Raw genomic sequence first — 26,127 nt, 5'->3', positions numbered from 1 at the left:
GCCATTACTTCTTCCTCATTTCTTGGGACCATTTTCTCTTTTTGCATCACACAACCATCCTTAACTTCATATGCTCTACCATTGGTGTCAACTGCATGCAACAAACTATTACTTTGAAGATAACTCTCTTCATTAAAAAATGGTTCAGTACTTGAACTGTGTTTCCATTCTCCCAAGAACACTTTACAAAAGTTACTTTTTTTCACTTCTCTTTTCCTTTTGCTTTGTGACTTCATTGCACTCACTAATTTTTCTAATCTACGCATCCTATTCAAAATTAGAATAAAAAGTTTTCTTTTTATTTCCAAAGCCTTACTTACAATATTTTCTATAAAAAAAATTTTCTTAATAAATTTTGTTTTTTTCTTATATTTTTTCACATCCTTTAGCAAATTTAACATCACTCTTCTATGAAACATTTTTCGACGAATGTTTTTAAAATCTAATTTTCGTGTTAAATCACTTTGACATACTTCTGATTGTACATTAGCTTTTTTTTTTGCTGTTGACTGTGTTGTTGCTTTGTACATAAAACTGTCTTTGTTTTACAGTTATTTTTGCCATTTTTTTGTTTTTTGAAAATCTTTTTTAAGAAATCTCTGCTCTGCTTACCAGTAGACTTTTTCATCATCATCATCATAGTCTTTATTCGAAAGTTCAAATTCATAAAAGACACAAGTATCACAAAGTTACAATTCATTAAAAACACAAAAATAAATGTAACAGGATCATAAAAGACATCATATAATAAATATTAAAATGGGTATTAAAAAAGAATTAAACAGTAAAGCAGACGACTAGATGATAGAATATCATATAAAATAAGGGGAGTTAAAACAGTAAAAGTATTCCATAACTCTATTACACAAAGCTCAATTAAGAATGACAGAGAGGGCGTAACAATTTGTTCCTTAGATACCATGCCCAGCCCAGATATTTGGCAAGACCAATGGAAATAATTGGTAGGGTATTAGTACGTAAAATCCTCAAGGCCACAATACTACTCCTAGTGCCCAAAGCCCTACACAATGGAGACAGCCAAATGCGTCTTGGGACAATATAAGCGTGGCATACAAACAAGAAATGACCAATCGATTCAGGCTGCATGCCACATACAGGGCATGCATCATTACCAGCATTTGACCAGCTACTAGTCAGTGACCTGAGTGGCAAGGAACCTATTCGTAGCTGAAAATATAATTTCCTGTCACTGGGTTTGGTAATCAGGTCCCAGTAAATTTCTAGGGCTGGAGTAATTTTTGTCACTAAGAACCAATTAGTCATCCAGGAGCTATTGACTTGGCTCCAGATCTTAAAATCAATATGTTCCCAATACAGCATTTTCAAGGAGCTCTTAGAAGGGAATGTCATTGTCAGTGGATCACTCCACAGCCCCACCAAGCCCAAGTCAACCAAGGCAGCACGTATCTTCCTAAGCCAGCCAATCTTGTGAGAAGTGTCAGACTTGATAACATCCAAGAGTCCCCTGGCGTAGGAGGAGAGCTCCGGGGTAGACCACAACCTCCGCCAGTATAAAACAGGACGGAGGTTAGCTAATTCCAGGATAGCTCTCCTACTTAAATCATATCTCAAGGGGACCAATGGTGTACTCTGCGGTAGACCTGTAATACTTCGTAGGAATTTATTTTCGACTACCGTTAGGGATCTCAAGGAGTCGAAACCCCATAGTTCTGCCCCATACAAGACAGAGCTTAAAGCCTTTGCCTCATAGACTTGAAGGACAGGTTTAATTGGCTTAGTAAAGGAGGTTTTAAACTCCTTGAGTAAAACCCCAGTAGTCTGCTGTAACTTCAAGGAGGACATCATGACATGCTTATTCCACTTATTATCATTGGATATGTGCATGCCAAGATATATAAAGCTGTTAACCTCCTCTAGTGGCTGGGCATTCATGAAGAACTTCCTTACTCTGTAACTAGGAGGTGGGTTAAAAACCATAAGTTTGGTTTTCGATACATTTACTTCTAATCCATGGGCTAAACAAAAATCATCAAAAACGGACAAAGCTTTTTGCAAACCATTTGGTGTTTTTGACACAATAAGAGTGTCATCCGCAAACATCAGTATTGGGGTGGCTATCCCCGCCAGTTTAGGAGCATCTGTGGGAACACTGAGCATACGATCTACAATCCCATTAATATACAAAGAGAAGAGCGTCGGGGCCATAGTACAGCCTTGGCGTACACCGCGCTCGACTGGAAACTCAGTAGTAACCTCATCATAACCTCCCCATTGGACTTTAGCAAAGTTGGACTCGTGTAGTCTCATAACCAAAGTCAGAACTTCCAGAGGAAGCCCCAGCTTTGCCAAAACGAGCCACAACCTTGACCGAGGAACTAGGTCAAAGGCAGCTCTCAGATCAACAAAAGCCACAAAGAGACTGCCTTTCCCCAAAGTCACAGTCTTCCAATGTAATTGGATGAAACGAAAAACCTGGTCCACTGTACTAATCGATCTGCGGAATCCTGCTTGGAATGTGGATAAAACCCCATTGTCCTCTTCCCAATCTAATATTAAATTCAGGACCATCCTCCCGATGACCTTCTGTATTGTATCTATCAGACTAATGGGTCTGTAGTTACTCGGGAGAGCCTTATCACCTTTTTTGAAGATTGGGATAATAATGGCGGCCCCCCAAGATTTTGGTACAGGGGCACCTTCAGCCACCGCATTGGCCACTAGTGCAATGTACTTACTCCAGCAAGTTCTATTCTGGAGAAAGACATCAGACGGGACCCCATCGGATCCAGGTGCACGTCCAGTGGCTACCGAGGCCAGGGCCACAGAAACATCTTTGGGACTGAAAGGACCTTTAATGTAAAAAACATATGGGATTGTAACCAAATCACTATGTAAAGCACTACAGGCGTATTGAGGCATAAAATACCTGAGCCAATCTTCCTGTGCCACATGGTTTGAAGGGGTATCGGGCAGGCCACCCCTGTTCCACTTGATAATATTCCAAAACTTTCTTGGGTCATTCCCATAGCTTGCTCCATTTAAATCTTGCCAAAAGAGCTCGTCCCAGGTCTTTTTTGCTTGCACAAGGCATTTTTTGTAGGCCTGCCTTGCCAGCTGAGTGCGAGTCCTATTGCCACTAGAGAGGGCTGCAGCTAGATTCGTTCTTGCCTTTCTGCATTCCCTATCAAACCAACGAAGCCACCCAGAAGGGCGTGTTTTGTTTTTAACCGCTGGCTTCAAAAAGTAACCTTTTAGTCTTTCAAAGAATAACTCATGGATACCTGTAACTTGGGACAAACCTTCGTCGGAGGCCAATGCGTCCTCTAAATGCAAGATGGCACCAGCCAAGTCAGAATCTATTTTTGCTAGGGACATATCGTTGGCCGCCACCTCCCGCCATCTAACCCTACGCATATTATTAGAGGGCACAACTTCTGGCGGATAGAGTTCAATTGTACCTACTGCAGAGGAGGTACCGCTCCACCACTGGTGGGTGACACAAATGGGATTATGGTCACTCTCAACTCTAGATTCCACCACCATATCTTTAATGGAATGCCATAAATTATTACAGCAGAGGACATAATCAATTCTACTTTTGGAGCGACCATTGTCAAAAGTGTTAGCACCCATCTTGTCACCCCGGGTTCTACCATTCAAAGCCCTAAGACCATGCTCATAACAGAGTGAATTTATCTGGACTATAACCTCAGACCAACGTTTAATTGGGGGAAGAGCCAAGGCTGGGATATCCCACAGACGATCCTCCTCGGGATCAAGACCCCATTCTGAATCTGAGGCTAGGAGGGGTTCAAACGTGACATTAAGATCTCCCGCAATAATCGTGCCCTTCGTACTGCCGTAGGTATCCATAAGAGTATCCAGAGTGGCCAGAACTTGCGACCTTTTCCCCTTTGTCCCTCTAAGATAGAGGTTAAAAATAACCAGGTCTTGCATCGAGACCAGGGGCAACCTAACTAATTGGATATCTAGAGACCCAGTCTGGAACTCACTAGCCTTAGGGACTTTTCTTTTTGCCATCTCGAGCTTCTCCTGCTATTTTTTTTTTCCCAGTTTTGTCCAGATATACTTGTTGTTGCTTTTCTTTCCTTTTTCTTGTCCTTAAAGGCATTTTTTTTTCACTGTTGCTCAGCAATACCTGCAAGGAACTAAAAAAAAATCCTTTTTGTAATTATAATTCATTTAAATATTTTTTTTTACTTTTCATTTATTTCAAATGTTTTTCCATTTGTCTCTCATTTGTGATTTACTAATTTGTGCACAGTACTAACCACCACAGTTGAAAAAAATCAAGCTGCCCCTTTCCTGCAAGTGCATTTTTTAACAGAACAACCGCAACACAAATTATATCTGTGGCCACAATTCCTGTGCGCACACAGCCTCATGGTGTGCTTCTAAGCAGAAAACAGAATTTGATTTGCAAATTCAAAGCACATTTACTACTCTGGTAGATCAAGTGATAATTGCTGTTACAGCCTTACACATTTTACCTGGAAAATCACAGAGGCAGAAAAGAGCACATTTCCTAACAGCTACTTCATACCATAAGTATCTGCAACCTGGGTGAGTGTTTAGAGTAGAGCAAAGAAAAAGAGGCCTTGGTAACGTTGAATGTGTTTGCATTACACACACACCTGAGTAGTACGCATGGGAGTGTTGGAGAAGCTGCTGCGTGTGTCCCAAGAGTGTCTTTCTTCAGACTATGTATTGTCAGCTGCAAGAGACATGAGCAAGGAGATTTCCAGAACTGCATGAAGACTACAGGGATGTACGTAACAGTGCATGTGTGCTAAGGGATAATTTGTGTAAACACAACAGGCTGCCCCTTTCCTGGGACTGCAATTCTTACTGAACAACAACTTCACAAATTAAATCTCTGCCCACAATTCCTGTGCGCACACAGACTCATGCTATGTTTTTTGGAACAAAACAGTGTCCCTGAATAGTACCAAATTACTGTTACAGCCTGACACATTTCCCTTATCATTTACAGAAGCAGAAAACAGCACATGTCCTAACAGCTCCTTAAGACCATGACCATGTGTTACAGGGTGAGTGATTAGACTAGATCAATTTAAATGAGGCCTTGGTGACGTTGAATGTGTTTGCATTACACAGTGCTATCTGAAACAGCACACAGAGCTGAGTACTACACATGAGAGTGTTCGAGAAGCTTCTGCGTGTGTGCCAAGAGTGTGTTTCTGAACACTGTGTATTGTCTGGTGCAAGACAGATGAGCAAAGAGACTTCCAGAACTGCATGAAGACTGCAGGGATGTATGTAACAGTGCATGTGTGCTAAGGGATAATTTGTGTAAACACAACAGGCTGCCCCTTTCCTGGGACTGCAATTCTTACTGAACAACAACTTCATAAAATAAATCTCTACCCACAATTCCTGTGCGCACACAGACTCATATCGTCATTTTAGGCACATAACACAGGCTGCCCCTTTCCTAGGACTGCATTTCTTACTAAACAACATATTCACAAATTAAATCTCTGCCCACAATTCCTGTGCGCACACAGACTCATGCCATCATTTTACACACATAACACAGGCTGCCCCTTTCCTGGGACTACAATTCTTACTGAACAACATCTTCACAAATTAAATCTCTGCCCACAATTCCTGTGCGCACACAGACTCATGCCATCATTTTACACACATAACACAGGCTGCCCCTTTCCTGGGACTGCATTTCTTACTGAACAACATCTTCACAAATTAAATCTCTGCCCACAATTCCTGTGCGCACACAGACTCATGCTATGTTTTTTCGAACAAAACAGTGTCCCTGAATAGTACCAAATTACTGTTACAGCCTCATACATTTCCCTTACCATTTACAGAAGCAGAAAACAGCACATGTCCTAACAGCTCCTTAAGACCATGACCATGTGTTACAGGGTGAGTGATTAGACTAGATCAATTTAAATGAGGCCTTGGTGACGTTGAATGTGTTTGCATTACACAGTGCTATCTGAAACAGCACACAGAGCTGAGTACTACACATGAGAGTGTTGGAGAAGCTGCTGCGTGTGTGCCAAGAGTGTGTTTCTGAACACTGTGTATTGTCTGGTGCAAGACAGATGAGCAAAGAGACTTCCAGAACTGCATGAAGACTGCAGGGATGTATGTAACAGTGCATGTGTGCTAAGGGATAATTTGAGTAAACACAACAGGCTGCCCCTTTCCTGGGACTGCATTTCTTACTGAACAACAACTTCATAAATTAAATCTCTGCCCACAATTCCTGTGTACACACAGACTCATGCCATCTTTTTACGCACATAACACAGGCTGCCCCTTTCCTGGGACTGCATTTCTTTCTGAACAACATCTTCACAAATTAAATCTCTGCCCACAATTCCTGTGCGCACACAGACTCATGCTATGTTTTTTGGAACAAAACAGTGTCCCTGAATAGTACCAAATTACTGTTACAGCCGGATACATTTCCCTTATCATTTACAGAAGCAGAAAACAGCACATGTCCTAACAGCTCCTTAAGACCATGACCATGTGTTACAGGGTGAGTGATTAGACTAGATCAATTTAAATGAGGCCTTGGTGACGTTGAATGTGTTTGCATTACACAGTGCTATCTGAAACAGCACACAGAGCTGAGTACTACACATGAGAGTGTTCGAGAATCTACTGCGTGTGTGCCAAGAGTGTGTTTCTAAACACTGTATATTGTCTGGTGCAAGACAGATGAGCAAAGAGACTTCCAGAACTGCACGAAGACTGCAGGGATGTATGTAACAGTGCATGTGTGCTAAGGGATAATTTGAGTAAACACAACAGGCTGCCCCTTTCCTGGGACTGCAATTCTTACTGAACAACATCTTCACAAATTAAATCTCTGCCCACAATTCCTGAGTGCACACAGACTCATGCTATCATTTTACGCACATAACACAGGCTGCCCCTTTCCTGGGACTGCATTTCTTACTGAACAACAACTTCATAAATTAAATCTCTGCCCACATTTCCTGTGTGCACACAGAGTCATGCCATCATTTTAGGCACATAACACAGGCTGCCTCTTTCCTGGGACTGCATTTCTTACTGAACAACAACTTCATAAATTAAATCTCTGCCCACATTTCCTGTGCGCACACAGAGTCATGCCATCATTTTAGGCACATAACACAGGCTGCCCCTTTCCTGGAACTGCATTTCTTACTGAACAACATCTTCACAAATTAAACCTCTGCCCACAATTCCTGTGTGCACACAGACTCATGCCATCATTTTAAGCACATAACACAGGCTGCCCCTTTCCTAGGTCTGCATTTCTTACTGAACAACAACTTCACAAATTAAATCTCAGACAACAATTCCTATATACACACAGACTCATGCTGTGTTGGTAGGCACAAAACACAGGCTGCCCCTTTCCTGAGTTATCAATTCTTACAGAACTAAAGCTTTTTTCAAATGTGCTGCCATTTTCCTCTCTTTTCTTTCAAAGTGATTTCTGCTAAATTCTAACCATCACAATTAAAAAGAAGCTGTCCTTTTCTTTCCACTGCAAGTCTTACTTTTCAACAGCAACACAAATTAAATCTCTGTCAACAATTCTTCTCTGCACACAGACTCATGGTTTGATGGTAGGCACAAAACAGTATTCCTCATGATTACCAGTACACATTAACTTAGGCTGAAAACATACTGCATAATATTTTACATATTCAAAACAGTTAAATATCTTTAAACTTTAAACAAATAATCACAATTCTTTTTTTATATCTAAATTAACCACAAACACCCCCTCTCAAACTCATAACTCACCTTTAAAATTAGTTAGTTGTGAAAGAAATGTGGCAGTCACACACCAGTTTATCAGACCAGAATCTCTGAGCTGAACACCTCTCTCCTCTCAGCAGAACCAGTTAATGGCACAGTTCCCCTCTCTTTTTTCACACATATACATGTTAATTTCAAATCTCTGTGCTTCCCACATTTTTTCAAATGAAATCACACATTTCTATTGGTTGAAAACTTCAACCCCTTTCCAAATGTACCCTTCCCCCAACTTGACTTCTGCCTGCTACCATAGCAACAGGTCATGGAACACAGGTGTGAGCAGAGAGGTCAGAAGTTCAGCAGACAATGTTTCATTTTCAAACAGCAAGACTGCTTGACTTTTCAAACCTACCAGCCAATCCATAGTAATGTTCTTTGTTCACACATTTTTCTCAACCAATACAAAACATGCTTTTTAAAATGTAAACATACAGCCTAGTTTTTAGTGCAGAATGGTTTGAAACAGCCAATGAGTTCTTTTTATTAAAAAAAAAAGCATGTAAGCCTCCATTTTACAACTATCTTTCATTTCATATTGCCTTTCTACTGAAAGACACCTCCTGAGTGCATCCAGATCTCCTTGGAAGATGTTCACAGTGTGGATTGTAGGTCACAGCTATGTCTTCTGGAGTGAAAAGTATGCAGAAAAAAGAGGTATGGTGAGAGACCTTGCTTTGCCAAATGTAGACATTAAATGGATTGGTCAGAGAGGGTTAAAGTGGCACCAATTAATGCCTTTGGTGAAAACCTTTCTACATCTCCCACTGCCTAACCTTATTATTGTGCACTGTGGTGGAAATAACCTAGGCACTTTAACTGGGGTAGGTCTGGAAATGCTTATTAAGGACACCTTTGTGCAATTGATGTCGCTTTTTCCTCAATCTGCCTTCGTATATTCTAACATATGCCAAAGGCAAAAGTGGAATTGGTCCAACCAATTTTGTCCGCAGATTGACAAAGCAAGGAAGCACGTCAACAAATCTATTTCTGCTTTCCTCAGAGACTATGGTATGGGTTCTATATACCACAACAACTTGCATTACAACATGCAAGACATTTATAGAGGAGATGGTGTACACTTCACTGATGAAGGCAACAGAGTCTTCCTCTTGAACTTTAGACTCTGCATCGGTACTTACTTGTAGGTACCGAAAAACACACAATAAACACAAGGGCTCTTTTTAGAGCCACCTTATATCTAAACACTTAAATGCAATTTTTTTTTTTTTTTTTTAAAAGGTTTTTTTCGGGTGCGCGCTGGGTGCGCGCACTCGGCGATATTTTTTTTCAAAATATAAATCTTTTTTTTGCCCTACAAGGTCCTACTGTGACCCCCTTACAATGCCTAGTGGGTCAATATCTCCCCACTCTGCCCCCTTTTCAAGTTCTCCCCCTTTGTTTATCACCCCCTCTTTATGCGAGAGACAAAATGGCGGCCGCCGCTTCCTGATTTCCACAGATTTGAATGTTTACTGACATCTAAGAACCAATCAGAAGTGCGCTCGCGATCGGCAAGGTGCGCGCACAGGACTTGCTCAGTGCGCGCACGGTACGCGTGTACAGATATATATATTGATTTAAATGCTAATTTCTCAGGAAATACTGAACAGATTTACACCAAACCTGCAAAAGGCACTTCATGGACCTTATGGCTACCTCTCTGCCAAATTTCTCATAATTCTGTTCAGCCGTTCGGGCTGTAGCTGCGACTAAAGTCCCTATGGAAAAATGCATGGGGAAAACGCGTTTTGGGACCCCCCTTTTTTCTCAGCCCCCGCTTGACGAATCCCCCCGAGACTTTCAGGGTAGGAGCTGAGCAGAGCGCCCCATTAGTTTTGAAAATTTTGCGAGGATTCGTCAACCGGCGCCAAAGTTATTCAAAATAGAATTTTGAGATTTCCTATGGAAACACGGTCCTAACTATAACTACCTACTGGCGACCGCCAGTAGGTTATATATATATATATATATATATATATATATATATATATATATATATATATGTGTGTGTGTGTGTGTGTGTGTGTGCTTAAATTAAAGTAGCGCACTCTAAATATTTGCACTATGTTTATTTCTGTAAATCACCACAGAGAGTGCCTGGAAGGCGCAAACAGCAACCAACGTGTTTCGGCTAGCAAGTCCCCTTGTTCAAAGGTGGGTGGTTGCTGCCGCCTTACATCTATCTAAAGGTTCGGAATCAAGGGCCAGCTGCACACACACATAGAAAAGGGGTCTAACATGGCTATTTGCATCTCATATTATCATGACAGACATTTTGTAATCGAACTGTAAACCCCGCAATTAATAGGTATTACAGGTAAACATTCTTTGGTATACATTCTGTATATCATTAAAAATGCAAGAATAATGTGAAAGTGATCTGCATTTAGTATTACCAGTAAACATACTTTGGCATGCAGTTTGTATATCATTAAAATTCAAGAATAATGCAAAGTGATTTGTATTTAGTATGCACCACCATAATAATATGTAAACAAAATCTGTGCCAATTGCGTGTCAACAAATAATAACATTGATTGACAATTGAACAGGAAATTATGAATGTAACTATCCTGTGCGGATAGCATGAACTTTTTCAGACATCCCTCAGTGGGCTATATCTAATCAATATTGCTCCAAAAGACCACATGATGGTTCAAAACAGCATACTCTTATTAGCAAAAGTAACACAGCGGCCATTCTTAAGTAGGGTTTATGTTCATATATACATTTATTCTTCTGAGGATCATAAACCATGTATCTCGAAGCAGTCAATACATGGCATTTTAATAGTACAAATTGTGGTAAATTTTGTATATAGTTGTTGCCTTGTCAGTTATGTCTAGTGTGGCTAAAACCTATGCAGACTTGCTTGGAGATACATGGTTAAAGTGATGTTATAGATAGGTATGTTAATAAGAACTTAGCTTGTGTTAAATTAAAAAAGAAAATCACTGAAAGAAACAAAGGTGAAAATGATTTTATACTGAGGTGTTGAATTGATATAAAACTAATGTTTATAAATAAAATAAACAATGAAATTCACAAGTTATAGTTTACAGAGCTAACAAGAACTTGAAGCTCCACCATGCACTGCTCATGACCTCACATATCACATCACTCATGACATGTTAAATGACATAATTTGTAATCATATTCATCCAGCTCTTCTGCGGCACAGAGCTGTTAGCCATGCACAGTGGGGTGGTTGGCATCAAGGCCTGGCCAGTGGCCAGATCCTACGCCCAACTCTGCAGAAGCGGCTAGCTCCCCTGCTGAGCAAAGGCTTTGGCGGTGCACAGAGGGCGGGTTGCTGAAGGACCTGGGCTCTAGCCAGGTGCCATGCCCAACCCCTGCAGATGCTAAATCACTTGCAAGCCCCTATCCCATATGTTTTTTACTAACTGTTTTCAGGTGTCCAGGTACTACTGTATACCCACCATGCAAGCTTCCACCCCATGATACCGCTGTACTGTGTACTGAATCCTGTGGGAGTACAGCAGTACTCATGACACAGATGCATATGTTTTACTGTGGCCCTGGGAAAGGGGGCCTCTCTGGCTCGCCCCCACAAGTGCCTGGTGGTCATGATGTTCCCTTATATTCTATTCCCAAACATTTTTCAGTCTTAGGATCAAGTTCTTGAGTACTGTCTTGGCAGTAGCAATATTTTCTTCTCAATCGATGCCAGCCAATCAGAACATTTGGAATTGTGGTACTGTGGGAGAAAAAGCTCTTTCTGCCAATATTTTTTTTAAATGTTGGTACTATGGGACTCCAGCAGGACCGATGTTCGAGATATATCAAACTACTAACCAAACACAAGTACCTCTTTAAACACAAATTTCTCAAAAATGACTGAATGGACTTACACCAAATCACAAAAAGCATACTTTCTGAGTACAGTTATAACCTTTTGTAAAATATGGTATAATTCTATGTGTTCTGCTGTTTTTTTTTTCTGTATCAGAGAGCAAAGCTTGCTATGGGAATTAACAAGGGAAATCAGCATTTTGGGACCACCCCCTTTTTTCTTGGCCCCTGATTGACAGATAGCAGGTGGAATTTCCATGAAGGGCTCACAGTGGTTAAACCTATTTTTGGGTAAAAAAAAATATATATTATCTACTGGCGGTCGCCAGTAGATAGTTATAGTTAGGACCGAGTTTCCATAGGAAATCTCACAATTCTATTTTGAATAACTTTGGCGCCGGTTGACGAATCCTCGCGAAATTTTCAAAACTAATGGGGCTCTCAGCTCAGCTCCTACCTTGAAAGTCTCGGGGTGATTCGTCAAGCGGGGGCCGAGAAAAAAGGGGGGTCCCAAAACGCGTTTTCCCCATGCATTTTCCCATAGGACCTTTAGTCGAAGGTACAGCCCGAACGGCTGAACAGAATTACTTGAAATTTGGCAAAGAGGTAGTCCTCAGGTCAGGGATGTGCCTTTTGCATATATGGTGTCAATCTGTTCAGTAGTTCCTGAGAAAATTGCGGTTAAAAGCACCTACATATCTATAGCCGCACACCGTGCGTGCACCGTGCGCGCAAGGTGCCGTGTGCGAGCGTAATTCTGATTGGTGGATTCATGTCAGTCAACATTCGAATCGGTCAAAATCAGGAAGTGTCGACCGCCATTTTGTGTGTGACAGTGAAAAAGAAAGGTGGAGAACGTGCAAAGGGGGCAGGGTACAAAGTTCCTGACCCCCTAGCTTTTGTCAGGGTGTCCCTGAAGGACCATGAAGGGTGAAAAAACTTTTTTTTTTTAATAAAAATTGCAGGGTGCGCGCACGGTGCGCGCACCATACGCGCACCATCGCGAGGTGCGCGCACGGCGGAATCATAAAAAAAATAGAATTAAAAATCAAATTTATGTGTTTAGATGTTAGGTGGCTCTAAAAAGAGCCGTTGTGTTAATTGAGGGACTGAGGAAAAAAAAACATGGCAAAAAATACAGGGTGCCGCACGTGTGCTGCTGTATCTTGCTCTCTATTAGGGGAATGCTGGTGTCCGCATAAGAGAGAAGAGCATTGCACGCATTGCACTGTAGATGCACCCTCTTAAACAGAGGGTGTATATCCAGAGGAACTGAAGCAGGTGAAGCTGCCACCGCAGATGAAGTGCTCGGCTGAGCTGCCGATGATGTGCTCGGCTGAGCTGCTGCGGATGTGCTCGGTTGAGCTGCTGGAGAGTTTTCTCTAGCAGCTCGAGCATAAGCCACATGATGTACATCTCTAACGTGCCTGATCATAGTGAAGATACTAAAAGAGTATTTCTTTTTAGGATCTCCTCTTGATAAGACACAATCACAAAGAGTGCAGGTGACTTTTGGAGCATTCACCTTCTTCTGCCCGTCTGGAAATGTAAAAAATTGCCATATAAAAGAGTATTTCTGTTTCCTCTGTCTCACAAGGGTCTCCTGCTCACTCCCAGAAGATGACTGCTGCTCGTCTATTCTCAAGTACTGGAGTACTGGAAAAGCTGCTCAGCTCCTTCTCCCAGGGAATCAGAAGTAATAATGAGGGGAGTGGGTGTGGTGTTGGAAGTTTCTGGAACTGAAACTACTATAAACCAATTAAAAGTGTTGTTTCTTAATCACATGACTTGCCATGCGCGCCCTTTACGGAGCAAGCGCGCATGCGCGTACGCGCACGGAGCACGCGCGCACAGAGCACGCACGACGTATGCATGCGCACGTGGAGCACGTACGCATGCGCACACGGAGTACGTACACATGCGTGCCCCGTGTGCGCACGGACAAAAACCCTTAAAAAAATGTTTACAAGTGTTTATAAGTTTATAGAAGATATTAACTATGCTGTTCAACTCTATCCAAATTTTTTAAAAAAACTGAGCCATTCCATATTACAGGATAAAGTTAATCTATAACTATATATATAGGTAGCTTATTGTAAAATAAATATTTAAAAAATATAATACATTCATAAATTAGCATTTAAAAAACCTTGCAAATTCACTTAAAAAACCATAGGTTTCACACACGTTATAGTTAGGAATTAGCATTTAAAAAACCTTACAAATTCACTAAAAAAACCATAGGTTTCACACACGTTATAGTTAGGAATTAGCATTTAAAAAACCTTGCAAATCAGTGATGTTATTTGAGATGTCATCAGTGATGTCATGAGTGATGTCACTGACCATGTCATGAGTGATGTAATATGTGACGTCATCAGCAGTGGATTGCGGGCGCGCGAGTTATAGTTAGCTGAACTAACTATAACGGGGGAATTTCATTGGTGTTTTACTAACATGTGTGAAAACTACGTTTTTTTCAGTGAATATATATATGTGTGGAGAGAGATCGATATAGAGCTAGATATACACCCTCTTTTTCTTTTTTGTTTAACTAACTGATATCAAATATCCCTAAATTCATGTGACTCCACTTGGATTGTTGAAAAGTAGTGATAGCCTTTCTTGAGATTTATTATCCTCAAACAGATACAACATTATTCTTCTCACTCTTTTTTACAGGTAGATGTGAAGAGCAATGAACCGGAGGATCTGGTGAAAATGCTGCTCTTGGAAGCTCATACTGACCTTGAAAAAGTCCGTGCTATATGGATATGGATTTGTCATCATATAGGTAGGGACTAGGGACCAAGTGCTTAGGCATATTTTAACAAGAATATAAGGAGATGTTACGGGTCCTGTGTCTTAAAACTTGTTGATGTTACAGATCAAAAGGAGCCCTTCAGGATCCTAAAGATATCAACATTTAGCTACTGTACTCTCTAGAATCATTGATGTAGGGTATTGTGCAGCTGGCTGTGTGTGCCTCCTTTCATGTGTCTTTTTCCTCTTTGATACAATACCTATACTGAAATATATGGCTGTTTCTCTAATCACTGTAATTCTCCATATGCTATCTAAACAACTTGTTTGTCATTTTTCTGTATTAAGTCTATCCATCTGAACTGGCCAAATAAATATCAATCTTTGACTGCATCTTCTTTTAGCATTTTTGTTAACCAATATTTTTAGGTTCATGCAATTCTCTTGAAATCACCTCCTAAATTTATGAAGATATTCACTGTCAGACAGATGTGAGCTGTGAGGCCACATGCTGTGGGGTACTCTGTCAGCCAAACAAATGGTCCACCTGCTGAATTGAGAGTCAGTGGGCTATCATGGTTTCATACATGATGACCCACTCGCTCTACCCTTGGAAACCCTTTACCAACAGCCTGATGGAATTGGGACCATTATAGCATTTCTATAGGCGCTTCCCTTTCTCTGGGGCCTATTATGCTAGAGCAGGCCTTAATATCTGATGCTTCCCAATATGGCAGACTACAGAGCTACATATAATGTTATAATGATGAATTATTTACATTTGACATTAATGAGACATCCACATATTGTAAATAAAATAGTTATGATTAATTTGTTTACATTTTCCACTCCAACTTATTTTTCCAAGATGTGATAGTACTTAGAAATAGGAATACATGTTATTCACCGTTTCTAAAAAGCAATACAACTACAAAACACGAGTATCCAATATGTATGTGGCAACCATTCAAGGGAAAGGACATTTCTCCATTCCTCCTCATGCTATGCTGATTAGAAGCTAAGTTGGTCTTTGGTTAGTCATATAAGTATCTGCGAGAATATCAGAAAGGTTGCCTATTTTGCCATCACTTGATGTGGGGCGGTAGTTTAGGAATCTAAAAACATAAACTGACATCTCCATTTCGGTCTGTGAATGATCAATAGGTATAGATAAAAAATTGCATTTTGATACACTCAACATCTGGGAGAGAATAGGATGGCATTAGGGTCTGTATGAATAGCATGTTCAAAGAATCAATAAATGTGGAAAAGCTATAAAACATAATATTTCTTAACACCGAGCCACCTCTTTGTAATAACAACTATTGTCTTCAAAGGCCCTTTTGTAGATCCATTTAAATCTTAAATTAGCTTTCAAGTGATTAATGTGATCAAATGAAAGCAAAACCCTAAATGGTTTAGAAGAATGGCTGTTTTAAGCATGTTTGTGCTTCCAGTTTATTAGGGATTTAAGAAAGATTATCATACTGCACTAGACTGGAGAATAGATTTAGTTATAATATCCAAGTTGGATTTACTTGAAAGGACAAGGCTCCATGTTAATAAAACATTGATGTTAAAAAAAAAATCAGTAATACAGACGATCATTTGAGTGTTTAGGGTATTCAGTTTAAATGTATGATTCAGTGAAATTCAGGATGAACTTCCTAATACATCAAATGGTGTTGAGGCTTTCTATTGAAAGCACAATGCTCTCTGCATTTATAGCCAACTTGACACAAAGTATAGTGTCAAACTGTCATACTCATCAGTTAACATATGGCCTGCTCAAATGTCTTTCTGAAAAGAGCCAAGAACATGGGTACCAACATACGCCCAGTTAAAGAGCCATGGGAATTCCAAAACGTTTCAGAAACATTGTTATATTTAACATCCTAACATGTAGATTTGATCCAATAAAAGCTGAACCTCAACTCTGATGAGGCACATTTTAAAAATCAATTTGACAATGGATTCTCTTCATGGTGCTACAATAAATATATGGACTCAGGTTTAAGGATTGTTTGGTTTATTTGCATTCCGACCAGGAAAGAACATATGTGGCTCTGAGTGGACTAAAGTAAAATAACTTAATCAGTATAAAGAATAGTGGTGATAACACAATTTGTTGGTGAAAATAGCTTTTATGGCCTATTTCTAAGATTTATCTATCAGGGTATATTTATTTTTTGAGCTGTGCCAAAATCAATTAAAAGCAGACTCAGTGAAAGAAAGATGAGTAGAAATACCCAAACATCATTTAGAAGTAAACATGCTAAAATTCCCAAGCTTTTATTGTGAATTGGGGATTATCTCATTTTATTAGTCATTGAAATTCAACCAGATTTTTATAGACAAAAATTGAACAAAAAGGTATACAAAACCCAACTCAACAAATAAGTGTTGTATTGAGTATGAAGTGTAAATTGACTAACAATCCATAGTCCAGGGAACCGAAATATTTAAAAATGATATATATTATATATATTTGTGTTTTGGTTTTAGAAGTGTTTTAAAACTTGTATTTGTTAGATACCATGATGCTAGTGGCGCCAATGTTTTACGGCTCGTTAAGCAAAATAAACCTACGACGGTGTTGCAGCGTAAAGCGTGTTGAAAAATGTTATTATATTTCTTCTCTCCCTACTACTCTAACTGTACTGGGCCCTTTACTGTCAGACAATCTGCCAGACTTCCATTTACAACAGAGGCAATGATCCTCTGATGAATCTTTCTCCACCTATAGGAGGGATGGGGATTAGGGTGACGAAATTCCACATTACCTGTCCAATGCGGACCATTAATTGACAGCCAACTCAAAAATTTGACATCAAATTTAAGTACACCACTCTCAACCTCATCATTAGTAACAGCACCATTTGCATAAAAGAACCAACAGGACTCAATAACAGCCTCAGCCAGATAATTAGGTTAATTTGGTTATTATACTAAAGATTCAAAGTCATTGCCACAAACAAAATCCTAAGAAGTTTAGTTAAGAATATCACAGCTTTTATTACAATATCAAACATTTAATCAGGCCTTTTATGACGGTTATGAATCAAAACCAACTACAGAGTTACAGAGTCCTACCACCTTTAAGGCAGAAGGATAGTTTGCTGTCTAACAGCTCAACTCCTATGAAGAACGGGAAAGGGATCAAATTTCCAATCTTTTAAGGGAAAGTCCATTAGCATAAGCATATGAATAAAGAAATGGAAACAATTGAAATTGGTTCAGCAAAGAAAATTCAGTCCATCAGCTACTGACTGTAGCATCAGCAAGGTAGTCCAAAAGTATGGAGATTGTTCTTGTAACTCAACAAAAATAGATAAGCATAGCCTTCTCTCGCCAAGTAGAAAAAAGCCAGAAAAATCGGAATGGCAATCCGTCAAGAAGCTAAAATCAATGACGGCGCCCCTCCTTTGGGGTTTCTTCTTATAAAGAGTCTTTATGATTACCCAATGAGGTGGCATCACACCATCATTGACAGACTATCACATGTCCCTGTTCTCATAGTGTCACCTAGGACACTTGTAGCATAGAGATGGTTTCCCATGGTAGTCATGAGAAACAGAAAATTGAAAGTCTTCACAGGCCTAATATCAATAGGAGAAGATACAAAGTGTACTGTCCATAGCATTAGCTAAAATTATGTTCACACTGGAATATTTTGCTGTGCACATTTAAGAAACATTCTAGAATGTCAGGGTGTACACATGTACAGAATAAATAAGCAACATATCACTTGTAAAATATGACCCATTGTATTAAATCTGGGCAAAAATTCAGCACTAGTAAAAACATTATGAAAATGCCTTTAAATTAGCATCACACATTTGAATGAAACTCTGCCCCAACATCAATATTACAAAATTAAAATCAATTGAAATAAAGAATATACAGAACTTCACAACTCATTATTACATATAAATAGCTAACATTAGAAATACCCTACTGCCACAATTTTTCACAACATTTATATAAGTGCATGTTTTTTAAAAATCATTTAATAAAAATAGCTTTTATCTTTTCGTAAACTTTAGAATCTCTAATATTTCTCTGCGAAGTTTCAGACTTGTTCTTCATTTCTACACATTTTGCACCGACTTTTCTAAATGGCGTACTCTGAAAGAAAGCATCAAAATTCACTAGGTCACTTTCATTTAACATTATAAATCTAACTAGTATATGTTAATAAGCAACATATGCATTAGAAATTCATTAGTGCTACTTAGTTTATATGTATTACTATTACTTGATGTATGAAATAATCAAATTCACGTTTTACAGCATGCTTTTACAGTGCTTCTACTGCACTTGACTCAAGTTCATGTGTCAGGACCTCTAACATGTGTAAAGCACACATTGGGCTTTTTGTCTATTCGATCACTAACTGTATCGTGTATTATGTTTATTAATTTATGCTGCATCAGTCCCCCTTCTGATGGTGAATCAAGCCATCATCTTAACTATCACATCAGGCCTTATCACAGATGATGGGTTTGCTGTCTTTAACCTCTTTCTTCTACTCTCTTCTACAGCTTATAAGTCATCATAAAATTTGATTTCTTTATCCTCCAATTCAAGATCAGCTCTGGTCCTTTTTACAACATTTAATTGGTAATATCAGCAGCATTATGCACAAAGAGTTTGCTACTACAAGTCTCAAAATGGAAATCAGCAATCCATTTCCTAAATTTCCCAACCAGTCTTCTAGACTGGAGTCAGAAATGTTTTAATGTAACCTTCTAAGTCTTTACTCCTGTTAAAATGAGTTTCACAGTCTAACTCAAGAGAAGCCGGAATTCCGAATTTCAGAATCAGCTCCTGTAACAGCAATTTGGCCACAGTGAAACTATCATTCCTACAAGTAGGATAAGCTTCAACCCATTTTGAGAAAATGCACACATTGACCAAAACATATCTTAAACCATTGCATATAGGCATCTCTATGAAGTTTATTTTCATACAGCTGAAAGGACCTGCAGATTTACCAATGTGACTTATGAATACTTGTGCTTTTTTAACTGGATTTTGTTGCTGGCATATTACACAACGATGGCTCAGCGACTCTGCAGTTGCTTCAAATCTGGGATTATACCACACCTGTTGGAAAAGGCACATAATCGCATCTCTCCCAACATATACAGGGCCATGTAGTGCCTTGCAATTGGTGACAATAAGCTATCAGGCAATACTGGTCTGCCATCAATGTAAATCCATACATCATCTTCCCTCTTGGCACAGCCTGCTCGCATCCAACCCTGCCTTTCTGCTTCTGTCACCTCATCTTGTAACTTCCTCCCAAGTGTCTAAAGCTGACACCATCAAAGTACAATCTGTGACAACAGCTGTGTTTTTCAAGATCTCTTCATTAGATTGGTGCACATTCAAAGAATAATATCCTGCCATTTCAGCTGCATAGTAACATAGTCCGAACCTTGTCAATGAGCAACACATTTCACAACAGCAATTTGGACAGGCAAATGTATAGACTGCAAAAGGCTCCTCACGCACTCCCCATTTCTAATGGGTGAATTAGAGAACATCATGAACCCACGCTGTGACCACAATTGCCCATGGTCCTACATCAGTGTAGATTGTAACTCAGAGCTGTTCTGAAATGTTACATGCTCATGTCAGAGCTGTGAGTTCTGCAGCTTGCACAGAAAACACTCCTTGTAACCATGAAGCTTCCACAACACCTCCAACTGTACAAACAGCATATTAGTATTTAGATTGCCTTCATTGTCTCTCAAACAGGAATTGTCAACAAACAATGAATAATCAGATTCAGGTAGTGGCTCATCAGAGATATCAGGGTGTGGCTTCATACACAACTCAGTCACATCCAAGCAATCATGCTCAGCTTCATCAGCCACGTTCTCATTTCCAGTCAATGGCATCAAGGTAGCTGGATTCAACACTATACATCTCTTCAGAGTCACATTCTCTACACCCAACATAATTTGCTTCATCAAACGACTATTGGTCAGATACGGTGTTCAGGTACAAGTCAACAGTATCTCCACTAAATGCTGCACAAATACTGTCCGTGGGTGACCTATAACAATACTATCACACAGCTTAAGACTCACGCATTTAGATGCAATCGCTTTCAGACATCCAGGCAAAGCAGCCGCAGCAGGGTCAAGGGTAGCTGAAAAGTAGGCAACAGTTGCCTCCATGCATTTGTGTTAACACTGAAAGAGCATAACCTTCTGTCACACTACAGAATGACACAAAGCATTTAATATAATCAGGCATTCCCAAAGCTGGACCCCAGTAAAGGCATTCTGGCAGCTCTGTGGAGGCAGTCATGCAATTGTCATCCAAGGGTACCAGATTTGACATGTCTTTGTGTGTCAACCTCTGAAGAGGTTTTGCTGTCAAGGAAAATTTTTGAATCCACTGCCTGCAATAGCCTACCATTCATAAGAACATGCAAGCTTCCTTTTGGGTAGCTGGAGAATTCATAATCAGAATTGCTGAGATTCTTTCCTGCAAAACTTTCCTCGCTCCTTTATTAATGTGATGTCCTAAGTACAGGACGTCAGTTTTGCAAAATTGTACCTTGGTCGGAGATACTTCATGTCCATTTTCTGCAAAATGGTTCAGCAAGGCAATAGTGTCAATGCTGCAATCTTCGCTCGTATTTGATGCCACCAATATGTCAGCAATATATTGGACTAACACTGTGTGATTCAGCATTTTTAGAGATTCAAAATTCTTTTTGAGTATCTGAATAAGGATTGAGGCGCTTTGCGTATACCGCTGTGGGAGTCGGTACCATGGCAAAACCCGAATGCCGAAATGGAGAGCGTATAAAATTGGCTATCTTCATGTAATGGAATCGAGAAGAAGACCTGGTACAAGTCAATGACTGAAAACCATTTGGCCTCACATGGAATCTGAAATAAATTCACAGCTAGATTCAGTACCACAAGACAACATGAAGCAATAATGGCATTCACCTTGCGCAAATCATGCACAATGCAATATTTGCCATTCCGCTTCTGCAAGCCCACAAAGGGAGAGTTACACAGGCTTCCCATTATCTCTTTCAGAATCCCCTGCTCAATTATTGAGTTAATCACAGGAGTAATCATGGCAATGGTTTCTGGAGACAAACAGTATTGAGGGATTTCTGGAAACTCTGCATTCAGTTTGTGATTCAAATGGGTCAACACCTTTGTTTAATCAGATATCTTTACCTATGAAATCCCAGACTTCAGGTAGGGCAGTGTCTCACAATTCTTCAGGCCAATCTGAACACGCCAGGAGAGTATACATCCCCACATCTGATTTCTGATGGGCAAGTTTGAAAACAACATCCTCATCATTCATATGGAATTCAAGTCCTCTGGGTGTGCAATCGATTGAGCAATTCAGTCTGCAACTAAGTCACAGGCAAGCAGGTCCACTGGACTTGTGTAACGTACCACAAATTGCTGACGATCCTCAAAAGATCCTATTTTAACAGTAAATTGTTCTGAAATTGGGGTAGACAACTTGCAATTAGTAACCCCTACAACTTGAATACTTTCTTCCAAGAGGGGTAGGTTTGAGACCGCCGCTGTTCTCACAGAGGGGGTAGCACCAGTGTGAACAAGAAATGAGATATGATTCCCATGCACCTATCCATCCACATATAGACCACCCTGGTCCACCTCTAGACCTGTGTCAAGTACTGAGTCCTCCTTCCCCCTCAGGCACCATCATGGTAATGATGCCTGGTCACTGTCATCCAATTCAATCAAATATTGCTGTGCTATATTCTGATTTGGGTACAAATTGTGATTCATGTTGTATCGTTATACATGAACAATTTGTTGTGGCATTGTAGCTTGAGGCATTTGCTGTGATACATTAGAATTCTGCATTCTCTGTCCTTTTATGAGTCTGTTCCATGTTATTCCCTTGACACTGTGCATAATCCACATTCTGCCTCTGATGCCCGATATTATTCAAAACAGACTTACACTTACGTCTTCAATGTCCCAGCTTTCCGCACTCATGACATAGATTTGCCTTTTTCAGAAGTGTCACCTCAATAGTGGTTCTAGGATCTACAAGATTACCACGACCCCCACCTTCTTACAGGAAATTCTTCTGTTGAAAACCATTAACACTCTGCATCATCAGAACTTGATTATAACCTATCCGTACCTGTCCTGTGTTTTTTAAAACCCATTTGATTCTGACCTTTCTGCATTGCCTTTATCTGTGCAATCATTAATTTTACCTTGAGTTTCTTGTGTCTAATCTTAATATTGTCTGCACAATATATTGCAAAATGCAAAATTTCATCAACTAATTTACTCTGACAACAAAGGATCTGCTGCTGAATCATATTAGAAATCTCAGGTCTCAAACCCATGACAAACTTGTAAACAAATTGTCCCACATCTCTCTCTGCAATAGAATCTGATCCAATATACTGTTTAAAACCTGTACCAGTCTTTCAAAAAAAGCATGTAGTGATTCTTTCAGCTCTTGAGTCATCCTCTCAATCTCTTTTAGGGAAATGTTAGTCTTCAGGTGAGTTATCACTTGTTGGTATTTCCTCACTACCTCTGGAGATGGTGCACCTGCTCTAGATTCTTTTTCTGTTTCTCCCTCTGGCCAATCCACAGTAATCTTACATTCAGCCCATAAATCGTCTGGAACCACAATTTCAAATAAAGTATTCAAACCAATCCACAAAACCTTTGAAATCTTCACAAATCGTTGAATTTGTCTGTACCACTCCTCTGGCTTTTCCATCACTTTAGGGAAATTGTTCATAAATGACAAAATATCTTGTCTATTCTATGGTACATGTACATATCCTCCTCCAGGTACTTCTCTCCTAGGGAGCATTTGTATGTCCTCTATACTGCCACAAAAAACGTCAGGCGGTGACTACACTTGAACTCGCTTAGTTTCCTTCTTTTTCAACCATCTGCCTTCCCATTTTTCTTTATCCTCCCCTTCTCTGATTAATGTCATCAGCCCTTTTATCTGTAATTTCTTTCTTTTACGGGTGCTCTCATGTTTTCAATATCTTTGTGAGTAAAGTACATCCTGTGAGATTTTTGCAAAATCTTTGAATTTAGAATATCTATACCATAATTTTGGGCTAATTCAATCAGTCTTTCACAGGCCACATTTGCTCAATGTGTAAAAGTTTTACAGAGAAACAATAGTTCCTCATCTTGATAAAGCTGCAATCCTGAAGGGCTAAGTGCTCCCTGAATCATGTCTTCTAATTCTGCTTTCAATCAGCTAACATCAAGGAGCAGTTTAGCTTGCAGAATTGTATTTTGAGCTGAACATGGACCTGCAACTAAATCTGGAATGTGGGCTCAACTAGAAACTGAAGGTTGTGGTGGAACCAAATTCACAGCTGAAACTGGAACTGAAGCTGAAACTACTGCTGTATTATGATTATTCGGAGCATTGTATCCCTTAAGCCATTCATCAAATTCATGAGAAGTAAACCCTTCTGTACAATTTAAATTAAAACTTCCATTTGTAAATCTTGTACTCATTGTAGGTTGTCCATTTAATAAGGAGGTATCTCAAACGGAAATACCCACTGGAAGAGTCATATCAGAAGTGTGATAATTCATATCAGGAGATCCACTTAATCGATGACAATAAAAAGGTGGAAACCTCTTCACCATTCTTTGCAGCGGATCAACTTGTGACTGATTAGGGGCAACATTTACAGCAGCAGCATTATTAGTGTGCATCAGAACCATGGGTGTGTGAATCAGTGATCTTACAGTCAAATCTCAAGAACTCCCATGTACTGTATTAATTCCAGTATGTACAGTCGAATTGTGAATTGTATTTACTTGTGACCCAGACTTAGAAAATGGAACAACAGGTCCAATAGTAACGGGAACAGTCAAAGCATCTGGAGCATTTCAATCAGTCAGGCTTGTAGGAGCTGACATTTCTGTCCTCCCGCTCACAGGAGAAATAAGCATTCGTTTCTTTGGTATTTCAGGCATCAAGGGAGCATTCGGTCCCACAGGTGTACTCATTTGCATCAGGTCTCTACTCAGTATCTCATTATAAGGTGGTTGGCTTTTTAGTAATAAATCACTCAAACGTTTGTCATCTATGTCACTCTCTTCTTCCTCTTTCCCTACTTAAGTTTAGTCTGTCTCTAAATGCTTTTGTTCTCCTTTCTCTTGCCCTTAGCTTGCTCCCCAATCTCTATCACTGGACTCAATTGTGTTCTATGTATTATATCTGCTCACCACATTTTCTGATAAGGATCCCATCTAGCTTTGGCCTACTAATCCATCTTTCTCCTATAACTCCCTTTGTATTTCTCTCTATCTGTTCTGTTGAGTAATGTGTTCCCAGGTATTTAAGCCTCAAGAACAGTGGGGCTAACAGGCTCTTTCATTTCTTATATTATTTTCATTACATGTTCTAAAATCCTCAAATGAAATGTCCCACAATGAGGTAACTATAAGTGCTCATCCTTCTCAGTAAGTGTATGTCGAAACTTAAGCCAGATACATGGGTGTTATCCTTTGTCATGGCGTACCCTTGGGTGGTACTTCTACCTTCATTTTGGCACATGTGGTCTCATCTTTCTTTACTAATTTCCGCAAGGACTGAAAGAGTTTAATTTTTACTCAATTCTGTATTCACAAAGGAGTTCCGTAAATCCAGGAAATGTTATCCTCCCACAATCCACCTGTTTAGCAACCTCAACCAAAGATAGCGCGACTCTTATGACATAGTCAACCAATCTCAGTGCGAATTTACACCAACCGACCAATCACAACACAACAAACTGTGTCTTCAAGCGCGCTCCTCACAGCAACTTGCCTTTACAATCTTCTCTAGCAAATTTTTTCTCTAAGCAAAAATGATAAGTGAGCAACAAATAAAAATGTCTGCTCCACTAAAGGATTTTCACTCTTACAAGGTAACTACACTTTTCTATAATCATTCACTTCGAATGAAATCTCGACCAGCAGGATTTCACCCTTAATTGATATAGTTAACCCCTGTGAACCTAAGATAAACCATACCAATCGTTAACCACTAACACACAAAGAGAATCCTTAGATGACATCTCATGACCAACACAGCAAACAAGCAAACAACCTAATCAGTGTTTTCTATACTGAGACAACCCGCAGGTAAATATCTCAAGATCTTAGGCCACAATGGACCCTTTTACAACTCCAACTTTACACAAAAGAGCCACACTCATACATGGACTTTAACCAAGGGGACTTAAACCACTTCACTCCGCTCAACAACACATATCCATTTTAAAAACCGCAATCTTAAGTAAAAGCAATATCAATGCATATCTCTACTGATACTCACACTCCTTTGCTGCTAGTCTTTGTCTCTATCCAAGGCGAAACTCCATCAGCACGCCATCAATCCGAAGTAAAAATTGTGGATTCTTTGGACTTGGGAAAAAACATAGGGTCTGATAACGACTTTGGCAGTCCTCCTGTGGGCAACCATGCCAGCGCCCTGCTGGAGGACAGCCAAAGCTGTGGCCACACTGCCAACCAGATTTTGATTGTAAATCTGTGCAGTCAGACGGTGTCATGGCAGTGCTTTCTCCCTAAACTGTTATGTTATGTGCTTAGGTACACTCCAGATTGGATACTGGGGAACCTTGTCAGTCCCTAGTAGATGATACCCATGTACCCAGGGTATAGGTACCCCAGAGGCCTCCCATGGGCTGAAGCATGTATT

At 39.8% G+C, this 26,127-nt stretch overlaps 1 protein-coding gene across 1 annotated transcript in view; it reads left to right on the top strand.

Annotated features, from left to right (window-relative positions):
* LOC146785333 (uncharacterized) overlaps positions 1-26,127 on the top strand; it is a 217,219-nt gene that overhangs the window by 9,440 nt on the left and 181,652 nt on the right. The window contains exon 3 of the mRNA XM_085633021.1: positions 14,314-14,425. Coding sequence (XP_085489147.1) covers positions 14,314-14,425 — 112 coding nt within the window. The remainder of the gene's footprint in view (positions 1-14,313; positions 14,426-26,127) is intronic.

This window comes from Triturus cristatus, chromosome 11 (genome assembly GCF_964204655.1).
Source record: "Triturus cristatus chromosome 11, aTriCri1.1, whole genome shotgun sequence".
Classification (NCBI taxonomy): domain Eukaryota; kingdom Metazoa; phylum Chordata; class Amphibia; order Caudata; family Salamandridae; genus Triturus; species Triturus cristatus.
This window is presented reverse-complemented; position numbering and strand designations above follow the sequence as displayed.